General features: G+C 36.2%; 1 protein-coding gene across 4 annotated transcripts in view; it reads right to left on the bottom strand.

The window, feature by feature from the left end:
- The window catches only part of LOC149561638 (uncharacterized), a 165,832-nt gene extending 139,516 nt beyond the window's left edge, over window positions 1-26,316 (bottom strand). For all 4 annotated transcript variants that reach the window (XR_016363842.1, XR_016363841.1, XR_016363843.1 and 1 more), the window contains exon 1: window positions 26,091-26,316. Coding sequence is in view for 1 of the 4 variants with exons in the window: in XM_089825219.1 (XP_089681345.1) it covers window positions 26,091-26,133 (43 nt within the window). In the remaining 3 variants the exon portion in view is untranslated. The remainder of the gene's footprint in view (window positions 1-26,090) is intronic.
- Between the last annotated feature and the right edge of the window lie 811 nt (window positions 26,317-27,127).

The raw sequence follows: 27,127 nt of genomic DNA, 5'->3' as shown, positions 1-27,127 counted from the left end.
AAAACTTATCTTATCAAACACGGATGGAAAAAAGGGGTCTTTACAATTGGTATCAGAGCTGGTTTTCCTGCCAGCCTGTGAAAGTTTAGGAGAGGCAAATTTACTGTAAGTTAGAGAAAGCAAATTAAGAAGACAAAATTAATGAGCCAAACCAATATACATTTGCAGCAAGGAAATCTATGCACACACATGCGCAAAGGAAGCCATAAGAGCTATCATAGCTCGAAAGCACCCAACTATATTCAACAGTGAAGATAGCAGATCGACATCTAAGGATAATTATCAAGGATGTATAAAATTAAGATAAGCACTGTGGATCTATCATTGTCTGGCCCATTTTTGTATTCAAAATCAATTGGGAACTAGCATATAATGCCATATACCACTCGTGTTTCTTTATGATCTAACGCCCACGTGAGGGGAGACATAAGGAAGGAACTTGTGAATAAAATAAAATAAAAGAGAAATAAGGAATGAAATTATGACTGAATCTTCCAGCATACATATTAGATTTTATAACATACACCTCTTCCATATATTTTATGAACCAAACAGACTGAGCATCAAATGAATGGAATTGATCTTCGAATTTGAGAAAAAAGAATTGGTGAAATGATCAAAGGTCAAATATTACAGTCATCTGCAGATGAACTATGATAAATAAAATAGTGGGAAAGTTGTATACTAAAATTTGATCTCTGAATCTGATGCAGAAGAAGGAATATTGGGTTTCATCAATACCATCTGTAGTAGATGCATCAATAAAAACAGTATTGGTCAAGGCAATGGATAATAAAACATAATACATTACTATTAATGATGTCTCAGCAAGAGAATATACAGTCAGCAAATTAGGGAATACTAACAAAGGAAAAGATGACTAGAAAGCAATATAGTATGCCAACAATGAAACGCTAAGTCTGACATTCATAATTGGTTGCGACAACTGAATTATGGGAGGAAACCATCGAAATACAGGCAGGGAGAACGATAATCAGCATCCAATGATAAACAATGATTTCTTGTCAAGTAAGAACTGATTCAAAGATTGCAGATATGAGTTGAATCCGAGACTGAACATGAAGGAAAATAGATGATGGGATATTGATTAACAATTAGTAAGATATCATTAGAGATTATCTGCAATCTATTTATTTTTTACAATGAGTCAATATATCATATTGACCATCAATAGTACTTGTCTGAGATAAAGATGAGATTAATATAATAAGAAGGTTGGGCAAACATATATAGTACCGTCTCTGCAACATGGATACTATGGAGAAAATATAATACATAATACAAGGTGATAGTACCCTCCATACTGCCATATATATGAGGGGCAAAATCTTATAATGATCAATATTGTATAAAGAACATTCAACTCCAATATTTATTAAAGATGATTTGAGTGGCAAATAATCATTTAAGCATGAGGAGTGGTTGAGGGCATACTATGCATTGCAAGGATTCCACCTACACTAAACATTTCTATACACTGTCAAACAAAGAAGGGAAAACAAGTAATAAGTGAAAGAACTTGATTTCATTCGATCAGATCACAAGCTTAAGTCATAATAACAACAATTGGGCAAGAATATTTGGGATAATAACAAAGGCAAAACCACTTGCATAACAATGTCTTATAATAAAAGTTTGAATATAGGTGATGGAACCAAGAGCTAATTTCTTAACATGATCAATCCATCACATTCCTCCATAAGATGAAATTCATTCCATCACTTAAATCAAGGATCAAATTAAAGGGAGATCTCAAGTGGATCTGATACTAAAAATTGGCATGAAAAGTTATAAGTTGCAACATCGAGGAACAAACAAATTTGAAATTATAAAGAAAGGTCTTAGAAGGGGACATTATTAAAAATCTTTGTGCTTAAGTTCATGATGGATAGGGAGTGTGCATAGGGGGAGGAGTAAATCGGTCACATAGGGGCAGGAGAATCCCAATATGGATAAAGATCTAAGGGAGCTCCAAATTGAAAGTGTCCAACCTCGGGAAGCAGTAAATCTACCATCCACATCAAAATTAAGCATGTTCCTAGTGGGTAGGGAGTGTGCACAAGGGGAGCAGTAAATCGGTCACATTGGGGCAGGAGAATCCCAATATGGATAAAGATCTGAGGGAACCCCAAGCTGAGCGTGTCCAACCTCGAGAAGCAGTAAATCTACCATCCACGTCAAAATTAAGCATGTTCCTAGTGGGTAGGGAGTGTGCACAGAGAGGAGGAGTATATTGGTTGCATTGGGACAAGAGAATCCCAATAAGGATAAAGATCTAAGGAAGCCTCAAGCTCAGCGTGTCCAAACTCGAGAAGTAGTAAATCTACCATCCACATCAAAATTAAGCATGTCCTAGTGGGTAGGGAGTGTGCACAGGGGGAGGAGTAAATCGATTGTGTTGGGGCAAGAAAATCCTAATATGGATAAAAATCTAAGGGAGCCCCAAGCTGAGCGTGTCCAAACTCGAGCAACAGTAAATTTACCATCCACTATGGAATTATACACCCTATTATAGTACTGGCTATAGAAAAGCTATGATATTGCTATCAAGATTTAACTGTGTGATTTTTGAGTCAAACTCATTGACCCTTGTTTCATGAGTGGTGATTCAACATGAATCCATCTCTCATGAGAATAAAAGGAACACTTAGCACTCATTGGATCTAGGTGATGCTCACAGGGGTGAAGCACTGGAACTTCCTAGGAGGTCACCCATCCCAGTATTACTCCAGCCTGAGCGTGCTTAACTACGGAGTTTCCTCCATGGTTAAACCCAAAGCTTGGAACCCCATTTGCAAAACCTTCAAGCTAGAGCAGTACTGGGATGGGTGACCTCCCAAGAAGTCCCAGTGCTTCACCCCTGTGAGCATCACCTAGATCCAATGAGTGCTAAGTGTTCCATTTATTCTCATAAGAGATGGATTCATGTTGAATCACTACTCATGAAACATGGGTCAAAGAGTTTGACTCAAAAATCACACAGTTAAATCCTGATAGCAATATCACAATTTGACTTGCTAGGGAAATTATCTCCTACTTATTAATTTATAGAAAAGTTGTTAAAAATATGCATCTTCAAGAACTTTTGATTCCGAGACAGGGGAAAGGAGCATGACATTCACGATCAAAGTGGTAAAACATTTCCCTACCTTTTCTTATTTCAAATTGTAAGCAAAATTCTAACATGTATACTATGTGTTTACATTGTGTCTTCATGCATTAATATGTTTGCTTCGTGTCTTCTTTGTGTCTTCCTGCATTCATGCATCTACATTGTGTTTGCATTGTGTCTTCATGCATTAATGTGTCTACTTTGTGTCTTCATTCACAGATCATCATATACTAACATATGTACGTTGCAATTATTTTAACACATATGAAGGGAAAAGAATGAACTTGAGTTACAAATTGCTTGAGGACAAGCAAACTCGAGAGGGGCGGACTATCATGGCCCCCACTTAGAACCCTAATTATAGTGTTCTCCACCTACGAGAGATAGATAAATGATATGAAAAAATACATTACTATTAACTATTGATATAATGATAAATAAATATAATATATTCATTGAGTATGATATAAGGTTATATATTACCATAATATAACGTAATCTATATATATCAACATATTGATATAATAATGATATTATATTAATATAATAATAAATATAATATAAAATAGTAATACATCAAATACTATGATTGAAATGTATAGTTATTAAATGATAAAGAATAAATAATATTTATGATAATTAATAATCAAATAAAGAATAACAATTATGAAAAATCTTAATAATAATAATATATTAATTATATAAATAATAATTATAATAAGGGCATTAGAAGAGACACATCCTTTCAAACGTGACAAATATATAAGGACACCATTTTCTTAGGGAATTGCATCATCACTTACTCAAAATTTATCTTATCAAACACGGATGGAAAAAAGGGGCCTTTATATTGTGATCCTAACCTGGTTTTTTGCTTCCTGAAGAGAAATCTAAGTATCATCCAATGCCTCATGAGCATACTTAAGCTCCCCATTGAGCTTCATAATCTCATTCCTTCCTTTATTCAACTGATCAACATATATTCCAGCAACCTTAAGACTATAATCTTTGCTAGAAAACAAACACAAATAATCTGATTTCATAGATTCAAGAGTTGTTTTGACCACGAAACAAATCAGCAACAAACCAATCTCCTTCCACTTCCCTTTGAGCCTTCCTATAGAGATCCTCAACCAACTTGTGATTGCTGTCATAACGTATCAAAGATGCCACAACCCTGTCTTCACTAACCTTTAGCTAGTTCTTTAATGCGTGCATCTCATTATTGTCATATTGATACAACTTATCTTTTTGAAGTGTCATCTTGGATTGTTTAGGATAGTTAACATCATGCATATAAAAAACATATGGTTCATCATAAAAGGACTCCAACATGTTGTTACTTTGAGTACAACCACCCGCATCAACATGTTTGTCAAAGCTAACCTCCAAACCACCAAAGTAGAAACTTGTATGTTCCTTATCCAAATCTGAAATCATCTTATCTACATTTTTCCCTACGCTGATCTGAATTTCTTTTGTCTCTTCTTCATTGTTATGATTCCCACAAACAGGATCAGGTGTAATAGTGTCCTCACGTGTCGAGTAAATCTATTCCTGCATCATAGGGATTCCTTTAACTTGTAAATCCTTCAAGTTCTTCATTATCAACTACAAAACTTTGTTCATCACCACCTCATTGTAGGCTATTGTAGGAGATGTCATTCACATGATCTTATTGAGACAAGAAGCAATCCCAAGTTAACCTGTTTATTTGGATGCTCCATAAACCTGGGCTGGACCAAAGTCACCATTGAAAGTTGTAAAGCCCAATTTAAGAGTCTACAATCTGCCTGCTCTACATTGGTCAAATAAGTTTTTATCTCTTTCAATTTAGAGAGAATATCAATTGAGGATTCCATGTGTTTTAGTTGTAACCCAAGTACATATAGTCAACCCAATTGTTTTTCCTTCTGCAAGTTTCTCAGTTGTTCACCATTAAATCTGTCACTAAATTCTGAAGAAAACACTTAATTTTTCAAACTCTCCATGACTGCTTTAGTTACCTAAGTTTGCTTGATTAAAGAATGCACTCCCTTCTATAGTGACTTTTGGGGTTTGAGTGCCTATGTTTAAATTTTGCTAAAACTATTTGCTTACTGCTTACATGTTTCAAATTGCCATGAGAGATCAATTACATGCACAGAAAAGAGTTAGTTTTTAATTAGAACAAGATAAGCTGCGAGACAATTCACAATTAATATTTCTCACAAAAGTTGCTGAAAAAAAAAGGATCTATGTAAGGAAGCTCATGGCAAAGCTTGTGCGGAAAGTTCCAATAGTGTTGTTTAGTGTCAACACATCTGGTTGCTTCTGGTGTATTTGTACTCTCCTATCACCTTGTACTAGCACTCCTCCGTTGGTGTAACCAATTGTACTCTCCTTCCCAACGTTATCTATTGTAGAACATGATCAAGTGTAATGGTGTTTACCTCTTCCTCAAAATCAATGATCCCATGCTGAACCAGACCCTCGTTGCGATAATACCCAATCACAATGTCTTTTGATTACATATTGTGACACCCAAAATAATAACCAAATCCTACCAGCATATGTCAATGTGATACTATTAGCCTCTTAGAGGGAATAGGAGGGGCCTATGTAATACTTTGTGGAGCCAATACAATGAGTTAATGGTTGCAATGAAGCCAAAACCAATCTGCAACTCAATATACTTCTCAAGACACTGCTATAAGTCGGTCAACTCCCAACTCTATTTGATAGCCTCAAGACCATATAAATATGGCATCAAAGCCCAAAAGCGCAACTCAAATGCAATTTGCAAGCAAACTACATCTACTACTAATGCCGCCTTCTTCTAGTAAAAAACATTCGCAATCTTTTGTTTTGTTTTTTTTAAACTACCTATTGTACTCCAAACTTAACTCGTATTGCCACTGCTTGTTCACCTTCTCAACATCTAACACTCAATCATTCCAAAAATCATTCTTTTAGCTCCTTTTTCACAAGTGGTCATGTAAGCCTGATAATGAGAAAGATGTTTCGCAACACGACTACTAAATGGAAACTGTAGTGACTGGTTATATGAGGTTCACGCAGTTAGCTCTGCTCTCCACCATTAATATTCCTTAGCGAATATCCATATTAAGGTTCACTTTGTATTGACTCTAAGATTCTAATAACAAATTCCTCGACACTTGGCAAAATCAAACACCTGGGCATGTAAAACAAATGGTAGTAATTTTATTCCTTCTTTATGAAAGGTTCTTGTTGTCATTACACTTCCAACTTGTTTGTCTTAAATGCCACTTGGACAATCGACGATTCGTAACTGCTAACGATAATGTATGGAGCTCTGTCAAGTTGGGGAGTTGTAACTCCCATCGTCTACCCTAGAAATTGCTCCTCCATTATATTCCTTACATCACGATACTCACACTTGCATTTCAACTTCTTCTAGTGATGACCATGATGCCCCTATAGCTTCCACTTTAGATATACTCTGTGCATACACCCCTATTTCACAACTATAGACAGACCACAAATATTCGAGAAGTAAAAATACTTCATTGTGATGATCGACTGCAAGTGTGTGAACCAATTTGCAGCACTAGGAACTCCTAGAAATCTTGTCACTGACAATTTGAAACTGCTTCCTTTGCCCTGTAAATGTCCACCTCATTGGACTACTTGTCAGCCTTCACATTTGCTTCCAGTCCAGAAGACCACGCCTTGTTCCCTAGTCAAGCATTGCCTAAACAAATTGGACAAAGATTGAAGAGTTTGCAAGCTATTTATTTCGCACTCTATAGCACGCCTTCTCACGATACCTAAATCAAATTCCCTTCTCTACTCCTGTCAATGCTCCTAGGATGCGAACTACAGCTTTCGATTCCTCTCCATGGTTATTGAATGTTATCACTATTGGAATGAATAATCCTTGCAATTACAACACAGATTCCCTTAGGAGTTGATAAATGTATCCACCACAGTTCAAGTTCTTCATATCTGCTTCAAGATGCCAAATAGCATTCTAACATTTCAATAATTGATGCCTCCCTGCGTGTGCAGTCCCTAAATAACCATTTAGGCTCCTTTACATCTCAATGAACTCCCTTTGCATCAGTCACTTGCTCTGAGAATTTCACATACACCAGGCTCCGCTTGCTTACCCGGAATGTATTTCAATTTGCTCCCAAGTCTTGCCGGTCTCCTTATGTATCAATGGCAATACCGAAGAAGACGTTATTGGCCAAGCTCTAGTTGTTCAGAGGTCTAGCCAACCCACAAACATGCAACCATCAATACTTCCACCCGCAACTAGTCTCCCTGCCATTTTTCCTATAGATTCAATTCTACCCGATGAAAATTCCACTAACTCTACTACAACTACCAAAAACCCTGCAGTTGTCAAAACTAAGCTATTCTAAGAACATCTCTCAAACCTGAAAATAAAACCCTGAAGAAATTCCTTTGGTATCCCTGTAATGAAATAACTAGCACAATAGAAGAAATAATATGAAATATTATATAGATGTTTACCGCATGGGGTAAATTAGATTAATGCACATAGACAATGAACAAGAACAGTAGTACTCCTTTTATTATTCGCATATACCAAAGACATTACATTATGCTTATGATGATGATTACAATGATCCCGAAGGGTGTATAAATACTTTCCTAAGAACCTTCCCAAAGGGTCGTCGACTAAATAACAAGAACCTTCCTGAAGGGCCTGTCGGCTACATAACAATTACCGATGACATCAACCCGTTGGCTACTCAATATTTACCGACGACATCATCCCCCCAAAAGAAAAATTCGTCTCCGGACGACAATTACAAAATATCCAAGATAGATTAACAAAATGGAATACATTAACTGACTAACTACAACAAGATAGATCTGTTTCTGTCACACCACTTTCACATTCGTTCCTTGCCTGCATCAAACTGGTCTCCAAAATACGTTGCATCTGCAGCCTTTGCTAACACAATACTATTTCCTTAGCTGACCTTGATAGCCACCCGTGTTGCTTTCTCTGCTTCCAACTCCTGGGTACCCTAAGCCAAGTGTCACTAAACTGCCTTCAACTGGATAATCAACTCCTCCCAAGCTCTCTATGCATCCACGAAGATAGGTTCACGTCCAACACCTACTCCGAGTGTTTCTGTCACACCACTTTCACATTCGTTCCTTGCCTGCATCAAACTGGTCTCCAAAATACATTGCATCTGCAGCCTTTGCTAACACAATACTATTTCCTTAGCTGACCTTGATAGCCACCCGTGTCGCTTTCTCTGCTTCCAACTCCTGGGTACCCTAAGCCAAGTGTCACTAAACTGCCTTCAACTGGATGATCAACTGCTAACAATAATGTATGTAGCTCTATCAAGTTGGGGAGTTGTAACTCCCATCGTCTACCCTAGAAATTGCTCCTCCATTATATTCCTTACATCACGATACTCACACTTGCATTTCAACTTCTTCTAGTGATGACCATGATGCCCCTATAGCTTCCACTTTAGATATACTCTGTGCATACACCCCTATTTCACAACTATAGACAGTCCACAAATATTCGAGTAGTAAAAATACTTCATTGTGATGATCGACTGCAAGTGTGTGAACCAATTTGCAGTACTAGGAACTCCTAGAAATCTTATCACTGACAATTTGAAACTGCTTCCTTTGCCCTGTAAATGTCCACCTCATCGGACTACTTGTTAGCCTTCACATTTGCTTCCAGTCCAGAAGACCACGCCCTGTTCCCTGGTCGAGCATTGCCTAAACAAATTGGACGGAGATTGAAGAGTTTGCAAGCCATTTATTTCGCACTGTATAGCACGCCTTCTCACGATATCCAAATCAAATTCCCTTCTCTACTCCTGTCGGCGCTCCTAGGATGGGAACTACAGCTTTCGATTCCTCTCCATGGTTATTAAATGTTATCACTATTGGAATGAATAATCCTTGCAATTACAACACGGATTCCCTTAGGAGTTGATAAATGTATGCACCACAGTTCAAGTTCTTCATATCCGCTTCAAGATGCCAAATAGCATTCTAACATTTCAATAATTGATGCCTCCCTACATGTGCAGTCCCTGAATAACCGTTTATGCTCCTTTACGTCTCAATAACAGATGAACTCCCTTTGCATCAGTCACTTGCTCTGAGAATTTCACATACACCAAGCTCCGCTTGTTTACCCAGAATGTATTTCATTTGCTCCCAAGTCTTGCTGGTCTCCTTGTGTATCGATGGCAATACCAAAGAAGATGTTATTGGCCAAGCTCTAGTTGTTCAAAGGTCTAGCCAACCCACAAACATGCAACCGTCAATACTTCCACCCGCAATTGGTCTCCCTGCCATTTTTCCTATAGATTCAATTCTACTCGATAAAAATTCCCCTAACTCTACTACAGCTACCAAAAACCCTACAGTTGTCAAAACTAAGCTATTCTAAGAACATCTCTCAAACTTGAAAATAAAACCCTGAAGAATTTCCTTTGGTATCCCTGTAATGAAATAACTAGCACAATAGAAGAAATAATATGAAATATTATATAAATGTTTACCGCATGGGGTAAATTAGATTAATGCACACAGACAATGAACAAGAACAGTAGTACTCCTTTTATTATTCGCATATACCAAAGACATTACATTATGCTTATGATGATGATTACAATGATCTCAAAGGGTGTATAAATACTTTCCTAAGAACCTTCCCAAAGGGTCGTCGGCTAAATAACAAGAACCTTCCCAAAGGGTCGTCGGCTAAATAACAATTACCGACGACATCAACCCGTCGGCTACTCAATATTTACCGACGACATCATCCCCCCAAAAGAAAAAGTCGTCTCCGGATGACAATTACAAAATATCCAAGATAGATTAACAAAATGGAATACATTAACTGACTAACTACAACAAGATAGATCTGTTTCTGTCACACCACTTTCACATTCGTTCCGTGCCTGCATCAAACTAGTCTCCAAAATACGTTGCATCTGCAGCCTTTGCTAACACAATACTATTTCCTTAGCTGACCTTGATAGCCACCCGTGTCGCTTTCTCTGCTTCCAACTCCTAGGTACCCTAAGCCAAGTGTCACTAAACTGCCTTCAACTGGATGATCAACTCCTCCCAAGCTCTCTATGCATCCACGAAGATAGGTTCACGTCCAACACCTACTCCGAGTGCCTCAAAGCGCATCACCCCTCTCAAAAGGCTTGCTCTGTTATTCTTTCCACCTCTGGTACACAGACACTCCGTGCTTGCAGCAGCTCTAGGTCTCATCAACTGGTCACACTTTCCACAACTGGTAACTACACCGACTAGGGATCTAGGGGCAACGCCCCCGCGGGGCTAAAAAGATCAATGCATACAAATAATAAACAAGAACAGCAGTACTCCTTTTATTCGCATATGCCAAGACTTTACAATATGCTTCCGATGATCATTACAATGACCCTGGAGGGTGTATAAATCCTTTCCTAAGAACCTTCCCGAAGGGTCGTCGGCTACATAACAAGAACCTTACCGAAGGGCCTATCGGCTACATAACAATTATCGACGACATCAACCTGTCGGCTACTCAATATTTACCAACGACAATAAATACTTGATAATAGCTAAGATTAATAGGCCACTTTCAAGGAGCAATCCTCCAAATATCTCCAATGAGAACACACGTCACAATATGATGATGAAATAAGAGTCACAACCTCCTATATATACCTAATTATGCTTAGGTTGAATAGACACAACCCTTCATAACACCCAGGCCGACCTACCTACCTAAATTATAATATAATAACGATAACATGACTCAATTAAGGATTAAGATAGCCACAAGTTGACTATTCATAACCTTATATACAATAATATTAAGGGTGTAGCATGCCCCCTCTCTTGAAAGAAGCATTGTCCTCAATGCTAACCAAGTGTGGATTCTTTTGAATGAATTCTTCATCCTCCCATGTGGCCTCTTCAACTAGTAAATTCTTCCATTGGATGAGATACTCAGTCAGGTTTTTGTTCCTCAGCTTCTTCGTGTGTGTTTGAAGAATGCACTTTGATTCCAAAATTATTCTTCCTTCTTCATCAAGTTCTGGTAGTACTGTTTGAGTAAGAATATTCTGCCCAATTACCTTCTTCAAACAAGAAACATGAAAAATTGGATGTATCTTTGTTGTTAGTGGCAACTCAAGCTTGTCGGCAACACTACCAATCTTTTGCATGATTTGGTATGGTCCATAATATCTTGGAGACAAACTTATTATTCTTTTTTTGTTGCTTCATTGAGATTTGTTTATAATGCTACAATCTCAAGAAGATCTAGTCCCCAACTTCAAAATTTCTTTCACTACGATGTTGGTCCGCTTGTTGTTTCATTCGATTTTGTGCCATAGCTAAATTCTCCTTGAGTCTTGAAAGTACCTGTTGTTGATGAAGCAAGTGATCCTCTACTACTTGAACCCTTGGTGACACCTTTAATGATGATGTGATGGAAGGACGATGATATCCATAAAGTGCCAAAAATGGAGACATTTTTGATGAGCTATGAAAATAAGAATTGTACCACCATTCTGCAAGAGGTAGCCAATCTACCCATTGAGATTGTTTTTCTGAAGTGAAACAATGTAGATATCCTTTGAAACATTTAGTAACCACCTTAGTTTGCCCATCTGATTGCGGATAGTATGAAGAACTATGAGCCAATTGAGTACCCAAACATGAAAATAAATCTTTCCACAAGTGACTAGTAAAGATAGGATCACAATCACTGAAAATAACCTTAGGTGTACCATGTAGCTTTTGGATATTCTCCAAGAAAACTTTTGCCACTATACTTGTTGTAAAAGTATGTGATAATGCAATAAAATGTGCATATTTAGTGAGACGATCAACTACTACCATGATGACATTGTGACCTTTAGATTTGGGGAGCCCTATGATGAAGTCCATTGGATACCTCTTCCCAACGTTGGCTAGGAATAGATAAAGGCTGCAAGAGACCTAGTGTCTTAATTGTTTCCCCCTTATTTCTTTGACAAACCAAACATTCAGCCACAAACTTTTGAACATCACCTTTTAGCCCTTCCCAAAAAAATCTTGCTTGACTCTATCATATGTCTTCAAAAATCTCGAATGACCACCAATTGGGGACTCATGTAGTTCTTTGAGAATCTTGTGTTTAAGAGTGGAATTCTTGTAGAGATACAAGCGCTCTTTATACCAAAGAATATCCCTCTTTAAATAAAACTTATCTGAACTACTAGGGTCATTTTTTATTTGCTGGATGAGACAATGCAACATCATTTTTCCACTCTTCTTCGGCTTCTACCACCCAATTTTCTTGTAATATTGAAGGGGCACACAATAAGCCTTCATCTTTTTCATCCTTCTTGGAAAGTGCATCGGCCACAATATTTTCCTTCCCTTTCTTGTATACAATTTCAAAGTCATATCCCAACATCTTAGTGACCCATTTTTGTTGCTCTTCTGATGATAGTCTTTGTTCCAAAAAATATTTTAGGCTATCATGATCTGTCTTAACCTTGAAGTGTCGACCCATTGAATAAGGCCTCCATTTTTTAACTGCATAAAGGATTGCTAACATTTCCTTCTTGTAAATAGGTTTGAGTTGATTTTTACCTTTTAATTGACAACTCTCAAAAGCAATTGGTCGATCTTCTTGCATGAGAATTGTTCCTATCCCATTTCCAAAAGCATCACATTCCACAATGAATTCCTTGGTGAAGTCTAAAGTGGCAAGCACTAGAGTTGTATACATAGCCTTCTTCAATTGCTCAAATGATACATTAGCAGATTCATTCCAATGAAAAGAATCCTTCTTCAATAGAGTTGTAAGGGGTGCTGCTATACGACCATAATTCTTCACAAATCTTCTATAGTATCTTGTCAATCCCAAGAAACCCCTCAACTTCTTAATAGTTTTTGGAATAGGCCATTCCATGACAGCCTTAATTTTGTTAGGGCCCACCTTTACTCCATGTGAAACTATGTGTCCCAAATACTCCACTCCTTAAGACCAAAAGCACACTTGGATGGCTTACAATAGAGTTGATGATCTTCAAGTAATTGTAATGCTTGATCTACATGCTGCAAATGTTCTTCCCAAGTCTTGCTATAAATTAATATATCATCAAAAAACACTAACACTAACTTTCACAAAAACTTCTTAAAAATGGAATTCATCAAACTTTGGAATGCAGATGGTGCATTGGTAAGACCGAATGGCATCACCAAAAATTCATAATGACCTTCATGAGTTTGAAATGTCGTCTTACAAATATCTTCCTCCTTAATTTGAATTTGGTGATAAACCGATCTAAGATCTAACTTGGTAAAATACATAGCTCCATTTAATTCATCTAGAAGATCATCAATGACTGGAATAGGAAACTTATCTTTAATGGTGTACTTGTTGAGCACTCTATAATCTGGACACATGCGCCAAGTTTCATCCTTCTTATGCACCAGCACAACAGGTGAGGAGTAAGCACTTTAGCTATGCCTGATAATTCTTGCCTCTAGCATTTCCTCAACAATTTTTTCTATCTCACTTTTTTGTATGTGCGGGTACCTATAAGGCCTATTGTTTGGTGGTTGACTCCCTGGAACTAGTTGTATAGCATGGTCATGATCCCTCTTAAGAGGAAGTCCTTTAGGCATATCTCTAAGAATCACTGAGTGACAATTAATTATTGCTTGTAAATCTGGATGAGTGAGAGCATTAGATTGAGAGACTTCTAATGAACATAGCTGGGCCACAAATCCATCCGCACCTTCTTAAGAAGTTCTTGCATTTGATGAGAGCTTTACCATCTGTGGGGATTTTGCCTTCAATCCCCTTAGCTCTACTACCTCTCCTTGTGATTGAAATTGCATGAATAGTTCTTGGAAGTTCATCTCAATTGTTCCCAATGTAGTAAACCAATGTACTCCCAAAACAATATCTGTTGCACCCATGGATATCGCATACATTGGGGTCTCAAGTAGATAATCTCCCATGGATAATTTGATGCTATGACACTTCCCTGAACAACTAACTATGCCCTCATCTGCAATCAAAACCTGAAACTCTCAAGCTAGATATATAAAACAATTTAGAAGAGGTACCAACTTTTTGTTGATGTAATTATGAGTACTACCTAAATCGATCAATACTGTTACTTTCTGCTTCTTTAAGAAACCCACTACCTTGAGAGTTTGTGGTGCACTGAAACTTGAAAGTGCATGACAAGAAATGATTGGAAGAGAATCATGTGATTCCTCACCTAACTCCCTATCCTCCTCTGATATGGACTAATAGGCTCATCCTCTTCTTCCTCACTTGGACCTTCAATATAGAACAATTTCTTTTCACTACATTTATGTCCTTGACTATATTTGCTACCACAATTGAAACACAACCCTTTTGCTCTTTTCTCCTCAATTTGTTGTGGAGTCAACCTAGTAGGTTGAGGAAGATAAGGTGTTGAATATCCTTTGTCGCTTGTCACATTAGCCCCCTTCTTCCTAGAAATCAAGAACTTATCCTCTACCCTGCGTGCCAATGTAAAAGACTCATTTATTGAACTAGGACAAAACATGCGTACCTCATGTTGAATGTCATCCTTGAGACCACCCAAGAATAAATCATTCAAGTTCTCCTCTGTAATTGTATCCACTCTTAAGGATAGATTTTGGAATTGTTGAATATAATCTTTAACTGATCCTGTTTGTTGAAGCTTAGCAAGTTGGCTAAAGAAGTTTTTTGTCACACTATTGCTATATTGTGCTTGAAGTTCTTCTGTAAAAATTAACCATGATACAATGAGACCCTTTTTCCTCCTGTGAGTACAAAGCCAAAGATACCAAATGAATTGATTTGGTTCTAGATATAAAGGAAGTCATTGTAACCTTTTGTCCATATGGGATTTGATGTATTTCAAAAAAATGCTCCATTTGATTTATCCATGTTAGAGGATCCTTGCCATCAAATTTGCACATATTGTGAGGCCTCACCCCAACCCATCATAGCATAGATACTGTATTTCCATTTTGTTATTTAGGACTGGATATCTCGACATATATTTTGATACTTGATGGACAGTAAATTTTGCTAAGAAATGGAAATATGATGTGTTTCAAATGCTTAATTTGATCTTGTTAGGAAAGTTAGTAACATACAATTGTTTTCCAGGTTTAATGATTAAATGTTTTATATGTAAATGATGGAGAGTAGGAAGTTGATTATGGAATGTGTTATATGTGAATGATGGAATAACGAAATTATTATGTACCTTTATTTTCATATGTATTTTATATGTGATTTTTCATTGGACTACTGATGCTCGAATTTAGTGTGCAGGAAAAGAACCATGGAAACTTAATGGGGAAACAAGGTATAAACACATGTTAAAATGACACTGCCAAGGTGAATCTTTATAAGATTTGTAAACCTCGTCATGATGTGTTTATTTTGTAAATGTGCGATGTATGTGTGTGGTATGTATTTCATGTGTAGATTTTGAACGTGTCATGTGTGATGTGTAGTGAATTTTGTGTGTCACTTGACACTTGTACTCGTTATGTGAAAATGACATGTTCTTGATGATGGATCATGCGGCCACCTTATCCTAAGTTAAATACCCTAATTGAGAAATTTGACTTATTGCCTTAAATGAGTAAAGAGAACGAGGTTACCACCATAAGAAATTTGAAATTTAAACTTACCTAGCATTGTGAGGGCCATTAAGTAGTTCTAGGGTGTAATTGTGACAAAAATAAGCCCTACCCATGTTAATACTTTAAGTTAGGGGGCTAATAATGACCACTAGGGTGCCTAGAAGACCTAGGAGACCCCAAAAAGAATACATTTTATACGGAATCCGAAAATGAGAGTGATATATAGAGGCTTGACCAAATTAGAAACTCACTTGGCCACTCTCTATCTTTAGAGACAACTAGGGATTGGAGGAAGAGGATAAGGAGCTCTACTACAACTTTTCATTTGCCATTGCTTGAAGTGAGGTTGGTATCCATGATCCATGGTGTTCTTTATTTTGCATGTAGAATAGATATGGTGTTCTTGATTCCATGATGAATTTGGTGTATCGTAGATGTGGTTTGTGGGAAAAGATCTTTTGTTTTGAGTGTTGCATGTGAGAAGTTTGTGTCAATTCTTCCTTGAATCTTGTTTTCTTTCCATGTTGTGTGTTTTGTGTAATGGGTGTGAAGCATCACTCACCCTTGGGAGGGAAGAGATATTTGGGTGAAAGGGTTAGTTGGGCTCACACATGTTGTTGAGGAACTCTCCCATGTGTGGAGATGATTCTTATACGTTCAATGGAATGTGATCTTCTTGTTTACTTGCATTTTGGGAGGTATAAGTAGGTATGTGGAGGGGAAGTTGTTGTAAGCCTCAAAAGGGCATGTTGATAATGAGATTATGTGTATATTGTGAATCATAGCTTTGGAAATCCTCCTCGTGGAGAGAGCCCACCTTCACCCTATAGCTTGATTCAATTATTGAATCTTTGTGCAAACCTTGGGATGGGTTGTCTTGCAATGCATTATGTAGTGTTTTTTGTTATATTGTTGTCATCATGCATAATATGTAAATGTGGAGTATGGAACCGTTTGTGCCTTGTTTCCCCAAGCTTGGTGGGTGGCCTCCTTGAGGCCTAGGTTGGGAGGTGAGCCTCCATGGTTCCACATTTGTCTCTTATTTGCAGGTTCTTGCTTAAGGCCTTGGACATTTGGAGATTGTGAAGTCTTACCCTTGCATAAAAGAAGAGAATACTATTGTTTTTTTTTGTTTTGAAATGGAGGACAACTTCATCTTATTTTGTGAATTCATTGTGTTGTAGGAGTGTCATTATTGATCTCATGCATATGTCAAATAGAGAGAGATTGTGAAACATTTTGCTTGTGAGATCCTTCTATTGTGTATCTAGTTACGATGATTCCACCACCCCATTGCTTGCTGGATTTTGTGTTGTTGTTGCCTTATCATTACTTTAAATTAGAATGTTTTTGAAGAAAAGAAATTTGTATTATGATATCCCTTGGAAGAATGAATAGGAAATTATCATTTTGATAATCTTATCTCCTAGAATTTCATAAGAATAATTTAGTTGCATTGGTGTTCAAAATTGCTTCCGAGTTTTTTGTAGAATATACAATTGATAATTAGTTGATTGTAGATAGTTTTAAATTATGGAATATGTGAATGTGGATTATGCAACCGTCTGTGCCTTGTTTCCCCAAGCTCGGCGGGTGGCCTCCTTGAGGCCTAGGTTGGGAGGTGAGCCTCCATGGTTCCACATTTGTCTCTTATTTGCAAGTTCTTGCTTAAGGCCTTGGACATTTGGAGATTATGAAGTCTTACTCTTGCATAAAAGAAGGGAATACTATTGTTTTTTTTGGTTTTGAAATGGAGGACAACTTCATCTTATTTTGTGAATTCATTGTGTTGTAGGAGTGTTGTTATTGATCTCATGCATATGTCAAATAGAGAGAGATTGTGAAACATTTTGCTTGTGAGATCCTTCCATTGTGTATCTAGTTATGATGATTCCACCACCCCATTGCTTGCTAGATTTTGTGTTGTTGTTGCCTTATCATTACTTTAAATTAGAATGGTTTTGAAGAAAAGAAATTTGTATTATGATATCCCTTGGAAGAATGAATAGGACATTATCATTTTGATAATCTTATCTCCTAGAATTTTATAAGAATAATTTAGTTGCATTGGTGTTCAGAATTGCTTCCGAGTTTGTTGTAGAATATACAATTGATAATTAGTTGATTGTAGATAGTTTTAAATTGTGGAATTGGATGTCAATGAGATAGATTGAATATTTGATGTTCATGAAATTATAGTTTGAAGGATTTCATTTGAGTTCCATGTTAGTATATCTTGCAAGTAGATTTTGTTAGTAATATGATAATTGTTTTATGTTAAATTTGTTTATTACAATAGAAAATTATAATGCATGATGCAATGCTAGACTATCACTAATTCAATCTAAACAATCGTAGAGAATACATGGAAAGAGCTAGACCAATAAGTTAAGCTCATATAAGACCTGCAGATGCATATTGCTTGCTGGAACATGTATGGGCAAAACCAAATAATGCCTCATCTTATTACAGTCCATTAAAATAATAGACCCTGAATAAAATATTAATATCTTGAAAATTGATGAGTTAGAATAAATCATTTCATAAAAACTTCTCCATTAATAATGTCCGACTTGAGTGAAGAAGACCTTGTTTTATGACATGACCCTATACAAATAAATATATACATAAAAAAAAGAAACAAGATAAGATAGTATATCTTTTATATTCCTAAACTAACCTAACATAATAAATAAGGTAGTATATACATTATAACCTAGCCACTCCCTCTACCTAAGCGTACCACATTCCACATTATTTGAAAAGCAACCCAAACAAATTTATATATATATATATATATATATATATATATATATATATATATATATATATATATATATATATAACTAAGTTGATGGGATGCCTAGGCGGCTATACTAGTGGCTAACCTTGAGAAAGGGAAACAAGTAATTATATTTAAGTCTGACATGAGCAGACTTCCTCCCTAGGCGCCTAGTATGGGAGATGTCAAATTTAAATGACATAAAACAAAGGACAACCAGCACATCTACCCACGCCTAGGAAAAGGTGGAGTACTCGGGAGAAATCTCAAGTAAATTATAAAACTGTTTCCTTGCAAGCACCTTGGGGAAAAGGTAAGAACCCATGTCCACCCACCTCATGCTAATTCCAAGGCGCCAAGTGGGTAAATGAATTCATGTTTGTTAAAAAAAAAAACAAATATCAAAATTGGTGGGGAACCTTCCTTAGTGCTCCATTTGGTTTAAATCTCATGCACGCCCACCTAGGGAGTAAGAGTTGGTGGCAGATAGTGTTTTAGAAAAACTTACATTGACTTGGATTTGGAAAATTGTAGTGGCACATGGTCCCATGAGTAGGAAATCGACTTGGAAAGGGAGATGTGAAGAATTAATATATTTAAGAGGATTGGATATGAGGGGTAGGGGTTAGGGTTGTTAATAGGACAGAATTAGATAAGTGGTGGATTTTGGATAAATTGATTTAAGGGGGTTTTAGTATTATGCTTAGTAAGAGTAGAAGTTGTTTAGTCTAGGATAGTTTAGAAAAAAAAATTCATTTGGGAAATAGTAATGTATACTGCTTGGATTAATATCTGTTAAGGGTTGCATAGGAAGATGAGTAAATAGGATCAGACTATAGTTTGATCTGTTTATTAATTGAGCATTTTTGTATTTATAGTAGTCTTGATTTAATGTTAAATAATAATAATGATGTTAGCATTTAAGATAAAAGATGTATATTAGGTATGGAAGACATAGGTGTTTAAATAATAATAATAATAATAACAATAATAATATTATTAATATAATGATAATTCAATATTAATGAAAATAAATGATTAATTGATAAACCAATTTTCTCATTGCATCCGAGAACCTTTTTACCCAACATCGACACAACTTGAATTTTTACTTGTACATCAGAATGATCCATATTGGGTGCAGAAGATTAAGAACTCACAACCATTACACCTTGACGTAGTTTTGCATTCAGAAACTAGCAACCAGGTAACCACCTCATGGAGAACTTGAAATCCAGTTCCAAGTAAACAAACTTCGTACCATTAACATTCTTCATCACCTCCAGGTTTAAGGATTGATTAAGTTCTTACCTTCATTTTCTTCATCAAAAAAAAAAAATTAGTTGTGTTTTTGCCTTGTAAAATTATGGGCATGACACATATCCACCTTTGGAAAAAAATTCCCAGATCCCGTAGGATTAATAAAATTTGTGTCATTATTAGTCGACTTAAAGGTTTCACCTTGATTGCTTAAGAGCTCCTTCCTTGTTTCATTCATATAGGTGCTTAACATGCTTCATATATTTGATATATCTCCTTGTAGGTCACACATATCCTTCTTAACCTCTTCCTTGAACTTACTAAGTTCCTCATTGGGCTTACTATCCTCTGTTGCTTCCCAATCTTGATCAGAGGATTTCCCCAGTGTGGTAGAATTCTTTTTGCCTCTTGTTGGAGGCCCCGTCATGATGGAAACCAATATTTTTGAAATAAATCACACAAATGAAATGTAAATTCTTTGATTTATTTATTTTTACTATAACTTACTTGGGCCAAGAAATCCTTACTCGAAAAAAATCCCCAAAAAAATTAGCAAATTTGCTGCCATGAGAGAGAATATCTTGCTTATTTTTGTTTTCCAATTTCTCCAAGCTTTGAATTTAGGCTCCTCTACTATGTATTGAGAAACCCAATACAAGTTCTACTCCAATTCGACAAGATGTGAGAGATATGAAGATCTCAAAAAATCATGTAGAAATAGTAATTTTGCAATAATTTCCTCAAATTTGTTCCAATTCCTCTAAATTTTGGACTATAGCTTCTTTAATATGTTCTTCAAAAACCCTTTTAAAATCTTTGAAAAAATACTAAAACCTGAAAGTTATGCTCTTCACAAAATCGCCCCAATGTTGAGAAAAAAATATTGCCTCTATGGTGCCAAGATCATGCTTTGATACCACTTGTAATGAGATAACTAGCACAATAGAAGAAATAATATGAAATATTATATAAATACTTGATAATAGCTGAGATTAATAGGCCACTACAAGGGGGCAATCCTCCAAATATCTCCAATGAGAACACATTTCACAATATGATGATGAAATAAGACTCACAACCTCCTATATATACCTAATTATGCTTAGGTTGAATAAACACAACCCTTCATAACACCTAGGCCAACCTATCTACCTAAATTATAATATAATAATGATAACATGACTTGATTAAGGATTAAGATAGCCACAAGTTGACTATTCATAACCCTATATACAATAACATTAAGGGCATAGCAATCCCCTGCAATTTCTGTGTTACCAATCATTCTCTCCTTCAAAATCTCTCTATCAAAAATCTCCGAAAGTATATTTTCAAAAACTCTGATAATATAATTTTGCCTTGCGCAATCAGATCTAAAATTCCGACTGTAAATAACTTCATTACTCATGAAACTTCAGATTGGACCCAATAGAATGGCAGGGTCAAGGCTCTATTATAACTCACAGGCTAGCACGAAAACTAGGCACTGATACCACTAAAATATCCCCGAGTAGATGTTTACCCGATTTCTTTCTCAAGATAATATCATAACATAAACATATGAAGTTGCATTATAAAACTAAGAATATAAACCATAGATTCTCAGAAAAAACCTAGAATTAAGCTATTGCATTATACATCAGCAACACAATAACCAACATTCAAATGGTCCAATCTTAAACACAATTCTACAGTCAGATTGGAACACTAAGAAAAGAACCTGTAAGCACACGCAAGACACCTAATGTGACGTCTCCACGGACAATGGGTTTGCGTCCACTATCTACCAGCACGAGGGGCTACGTCCCCACGCTGGCTAAAAGCTGAAGTTTTCTTAATAACTTTTGCAAGAGAGAAACTGAAATCTGAACCATAAACCAAGCATATCTAAATGAATGAGTCTCTCTCCTTTTAATCCACAAAGTTGTGACTCTTAGACTCTCTTGCAGGCTTTTCGCCTTATCTTCCCTTGTCATATTAGCCCACTTTATAATACAAAATTGACCTTTTATAATTTTAATCCATGCTCTCAAAGTCAATTTTAATATTTTATGAATATGTCTTTGAATTTTCTAATGTCCCTAAAAGCGGACATTACAAGAATCTATATTCATTTTTTGCAAGGACTGGGGCCACTCAAATTTCACCTAGCATCATGTTAAGCATAGATGTTCGATCTGCTCCTTCAGAGATAGCCGGAATCTCATTATGCCCACAAGGGGCATATGTCCCCAACAAGAGCCATTGGTGGAGCCCAAAATTCTAGTCTCCATTTTTTGAAGAGTGAGCAAATATGATAAGTGGGTGTTGTTGATGCCTCGAGAGAATGAAAAGGAAGGAGCAGTTCTAAAACTACAAAATCTAAATGAAAGTTATCATCCTTCAAATACAAGTGGAGACGATTTTGGTGCTTTTTAATATATAGAGCTTAGAGAAGAACATTGAGCAAAAATATGGTACACCTAAAGCATGACTTGCTTAGAAAGAACACAAGAATTGAGCCTAAAGAAGATTGTTCATATCAAACAAAAGAGAATGACATATAACGAGAAGAATGAAAAAAGTTGTTGTAGATTACACAGTTTTTTCCCTAGCGCACACAGACGAACAATGGCAGGGTTATTTCTCAAGTTGCAGGCAACGTTATTTTGCAGGTTGCACATTTTTCAACAGCAAGGGCAGCGGTGTTTCAACTGCAAGGGCAACATTAGGGTTATTTCGCAAGTTGGATGCAAGTGGAGCTGGAAACTTGGACACAGTTGGAGCTGGAAACTTAAACAGGGGTGGAGTTGGAGTCTGCGATTACAGATTCCAGGTAAGTTTTTGCAAGTTTTAAAATATATATATACTATGACCTATTTATAAATTATTATGAATGTTTTAAGGCCTTTTTTTCACAGTTTCACTTAGTACTCATGCAGTCATACTGCTTGTTGATAGGCTATAGCCAATACTTCAGAAGTTTAAGTCTTTAACTTTTTCAATGTTTTCATTTTGTTGAAACTTCAAAACTTGAAACTTGAAAATTGTAGGCTTATGATATGAATCTATGATGTTTTTCATTCTCTAATTTGATTCATTTGATGTCATCCTATATTCCTATTCTTAGACTTTGGTATTCTTAGATGCTGATTCAAATTAATGCTAGGCTCTATGATGATTCAGTTTGATGCTAATTGCTATGTTCTAATGATTCAGTTTGATGCTAATTGCTATGTTCTAAAATGATTTGATGAATGGAATCAACAATTTTAAAATATGTTGCTATGATGAATGCGAAATTCAACAATATATTTGAAAATTCAAATATATATATGTGTGTGTGTGTGTGTGTGTGTCCCTTGTCATCCCCTACTCCTGCAAAAAAAAAAAACATCTAGAAAACTCGTTTCCTCTTCCCTGAAACTTGGGGTAACATATATAATGACTATTATTTTGCTTAAAGAATCAACACCTGAACTAGGTGTTTTAGCAAATTGATAAATAAAACCCATTGGACATGATGCATATTGCCATTTTTTTCTACTTCGATGGACTTGATGAGATTCTATGAAAAGTCGATTTCCACAAAAACTCAAAATTGAGGGCACACAAAGGAAAAAGTATCGGTTCCAATGCAAACTACCCTCCCATAAAAGAAGGTTATGTAATGTGGGAATGGTCAACAAGGAAAAAGCAACAACTAGAACTCAGGCAAAACTTGTATCTTTAGAGCCTACTTGTTAGATGCAACAAAATCCCTGGTCTCTAGGGACAAACCCGTAATGAGATAAGCACATACAAAATATTGTACCTAAGGACAGCATCTGCATGGAAAACTTCCACACAAAAAAACAAGCCCCTTGGTTTAGCTCTAAACTATGTCTATCTTAGACCCATGAAAGACCTGTGCAATTTACCCAGGCTTTTAGCATGATTCCACACAGAATTATTCTAGAAAATAGCCTGTACGAATAAATTACTGTTACCACTTACATTCATTAACAAAGTTCAATACAAGAAGATCAAATGAATTGTTAAAACTTCATATCATGATACACTTTTGGGAAAAAATTCTTAGATTTCTCCAAAGGTGCATCATGTGCCATTTTTTGACTAGTTGCTTCAAAATTAACAGCTCAATTGTTTGATTTCAATGCCATTAAATAGAATTAAATGACCTCAGGGTGAGAAGCTTACAAAATGCTCTATAATAAATGCAAGAAACAAAACTATACTATTGCACTATCAATAGGTGGTGTAAACCAAGGTAATCTTGCAAGGGAAATAAAACCAACCCAGATTTACAACCTCACTTTAGTCTATATCTCATAATAAATAGTAAACAAGAAGTCATGATAAATAGCATATAAGTTTGTTAGATAAGCATGTAACACAAGGATATGGTTCTTGTTCATAATGTCACAAGGTCAAACATCTAAGTGTTGATAAAACTAATAGCGAATTCTAGAAAAATGACGCTCAACGTTGTGCAAGCAATAACTGAGGGTGTCTCACTTCATTTTAAACTCAAAGCCACCAACCAATGCCAGTTGATTTTAAATTTTTTACCCATTCTTTTATTGAATGTTATTGTCCAATATATTTTGCACTAAGACCCTAACCTGGTAATAAGAAACTATAATGACATAATTCATCTACACAACATGCCTCAATATGTTGAAGTGCAATCAGACTCCACAATTTGAGTAACTATAATTCAGTTTCACAACACTTTGCTTTTCACTCTTTGGTCTTGCCCTTATTTTGTTAAATGGAGTTCTTGAGTTTATCTGAAACTTCCACTTTGCTTTTGCTTTACATATTTTCATATGGTCCACACAGAATCTCAATTTCCCCAATAAAATTGACGAATTTATTTTCTAATGTAAGGATTTACTAAATGAAAATGGCCCCCTATGATGTTGTGAGATAAAAGCTCTGTTAGAATGTATGACCTACTTTCTCAAAGGAAACTCTTTTTATGACTGCACTTGAAGAGTCGAAACTTATATTTGCATATTCAAGGACTACATGGTTCAGTATTAGTCATTGGTGCTTTATGTTGGTCATTAAGAAACTTGATGATCGTTTAATGTTTTTTGCTCATTAACAAAGCTTTCAATTTTATGTCTATCGGTGGCACTTTTTCTCTGTTGACATTTCATTATTAACCATCTCCAAAAGGCAAAAGAGCAAGAGCTTAAGTGAGAAAATTAGCTACAAATAGGTTTTTGGATGTTAAACTAGAACTTTCTTTGGTTGGTAGTGATTTTGTGCACAAATTGACAAACATTGTGGCTTGATTGTGTACCACAACCAAACTGATTTTGGCCTGTTTTAGAAAACACACATAGTCGAGTAAGTTCGTATGTGTTTTCTAAGCTGGTTTTCAAATAGTACTCTGGCTAAATTTCCACCTACCTCCTGCTTTAGCAACCTGGGTACTGTTCTTTGTGCTCTCCAAACAAATAGAACTTTCACTAAACATAACGCTTTTTTGTTCTTTAGACAGACAAATGCCAAACAGAATTATTCTAAAAATTGTTTTCTTTGAATATTCAAATCCAGATTCTATTTTTTCAGTTCGGATTCTCTCCGTAAGGTGTAGGGTTGGGTTCATATCAGTGATAGAGAACCGCTCCTTGACCTCCGGGTCGAAATCAACAATGGATGAATTCTCAACTACTCGTGGAGAAAATAAAAGCTGAAGTTACAATTCATCAATTATGCTGGTCCAGTTAAACATTCTAATCCAATTCATTCGCGGCAAAAGTTAAGACATTATGTCGAAAGAGTACTCCTTTGACATATTTTTCATGTGCACTTCAAACTCGGTGTGTATAAATGATGCGTCGACTAATGATTGTCTCGTGATTCATTTACAGACTGAAAAGCAAAACCATGAGAGTCGTCAGAGAATAGCATCATTAGTAACAATCCACGTTGAAACGAAGTAATAACAGAGAAGAGTGTAGAGGCGGTTTTAACTAAGGCAACTTCTTTAAATCTGAAGAGATAATAATATGTTTCCAAGTTCTGCTCTGTGTAGAATCGAGATCAATTGGCCTTGCAACCCCACGGTATCCTCAATTTTCATGCATTAGTTTCATCGCCGTAAAAAACCGTCGAAAATGTAAAAAATGTCGACTCTCACAATCATCCTAAATGAAATCGAATTTCCTTTCATTAATAATCGCGAGATATGACAGAAATGGAAGAGCAAGAATGAAAAAGAATTTATTTTCTGAAAAGATAAAACCATACCTGCCCCCACCACAATGACAAGTTTCCCCAGAGGTAAAGCCATGATTATGTTAATGGCTGTCGCCTGCGGCAGGAAACTATTCTCTATACTCCAATTCCTCCCGTGTATTCGTTCAATTAAATAAGCGGAAACAGAAAAAGTGTAAAGTTTCCGCTTCCGCGACTCTCATTCTTTCGCTAGTCTATGCAAGAGCATGCGTTGCTCCAACTCCAAATATCCCTGCATGTTTGCCTTCCACGCAGAATTTAGGTTTCATAGTAGGAAGAACTTTTCATGGTGGGGAGTAGTTCTCCCTTTCGGAGATTTCAATGCTAGTAACAGCCAATGGTCATTGCAGCATTTTCAGCGACAAAGCAAATGATAATCTTACTTGGCTCACAGAAGAGAATAAATTTTGGTAAGAATTAATTAGCTTATGTGGTACTTTTAATTTAATTATTTGTAATGGTGTGACTAGAGGGACAAAATCAGGCAATTTCACTTGCAACATCTACAATGGTGTAAGTGTGGTTGATTATGCATTATGCTCACACAACTTATACGAGAGAATTGAAGAAGTTATGATTGGGGAACATATGGGAACTTAAATCAAATCATAGACCATTTCACTTAAAATTGTTGTGGGTAGAGAATGGGTGGCTTGAGGCAAAAGGCCAATGTCCTCAACAATCTCCATCACGGTACAGGATTCTTTTGAGTTCGAAAAATAGGGACATCTTCAGAACCATACTTCAAAAAATATATAAGGGCAACAATATGCACGAACATGATGCTAATAGTGCAAAATCTCACGAACATTAGCAAATCTCATTCACAAAGCTCTTTCCAAGTGCAAAAGATCAAAACAAAGAAAATCTAAAACAAATTGTTTTCCAACCATTGCGTGGTTTGATAAAGATTGCAAATTAGCCAGGAAAAAGCTAAGAGAGTCTAACAAAACAAGCCTTGACATTAAAGTGTGCAAGCAAATCCTAATGAAAAAGAAAAACTCACTTAATGTTAACAAGGAGAGAAGAGCTAATCTCTCTTAGTAAAA

The sequence above is a fragment of the Cupressus sempervirens genome, chromosome 4 (genome assembly GCF_028749045.1).
Source record: "Cupressus sempervirens isolate cs-2001-9-10 chromosome 4, ASM2874904v1, whole genome shotgun sequence".
NCBI lineage: Eukaryota > Viridiplantae > Streptophyta > Pinopsida > Cupressales > Cupressaceae > Cupressus > Cupressus sempervirens.
The sequence above is the reverse complement of the archived record's forward strand: the minus strand, read 5'-3'. Positions and strand labels throughout refer to the sequence as shown.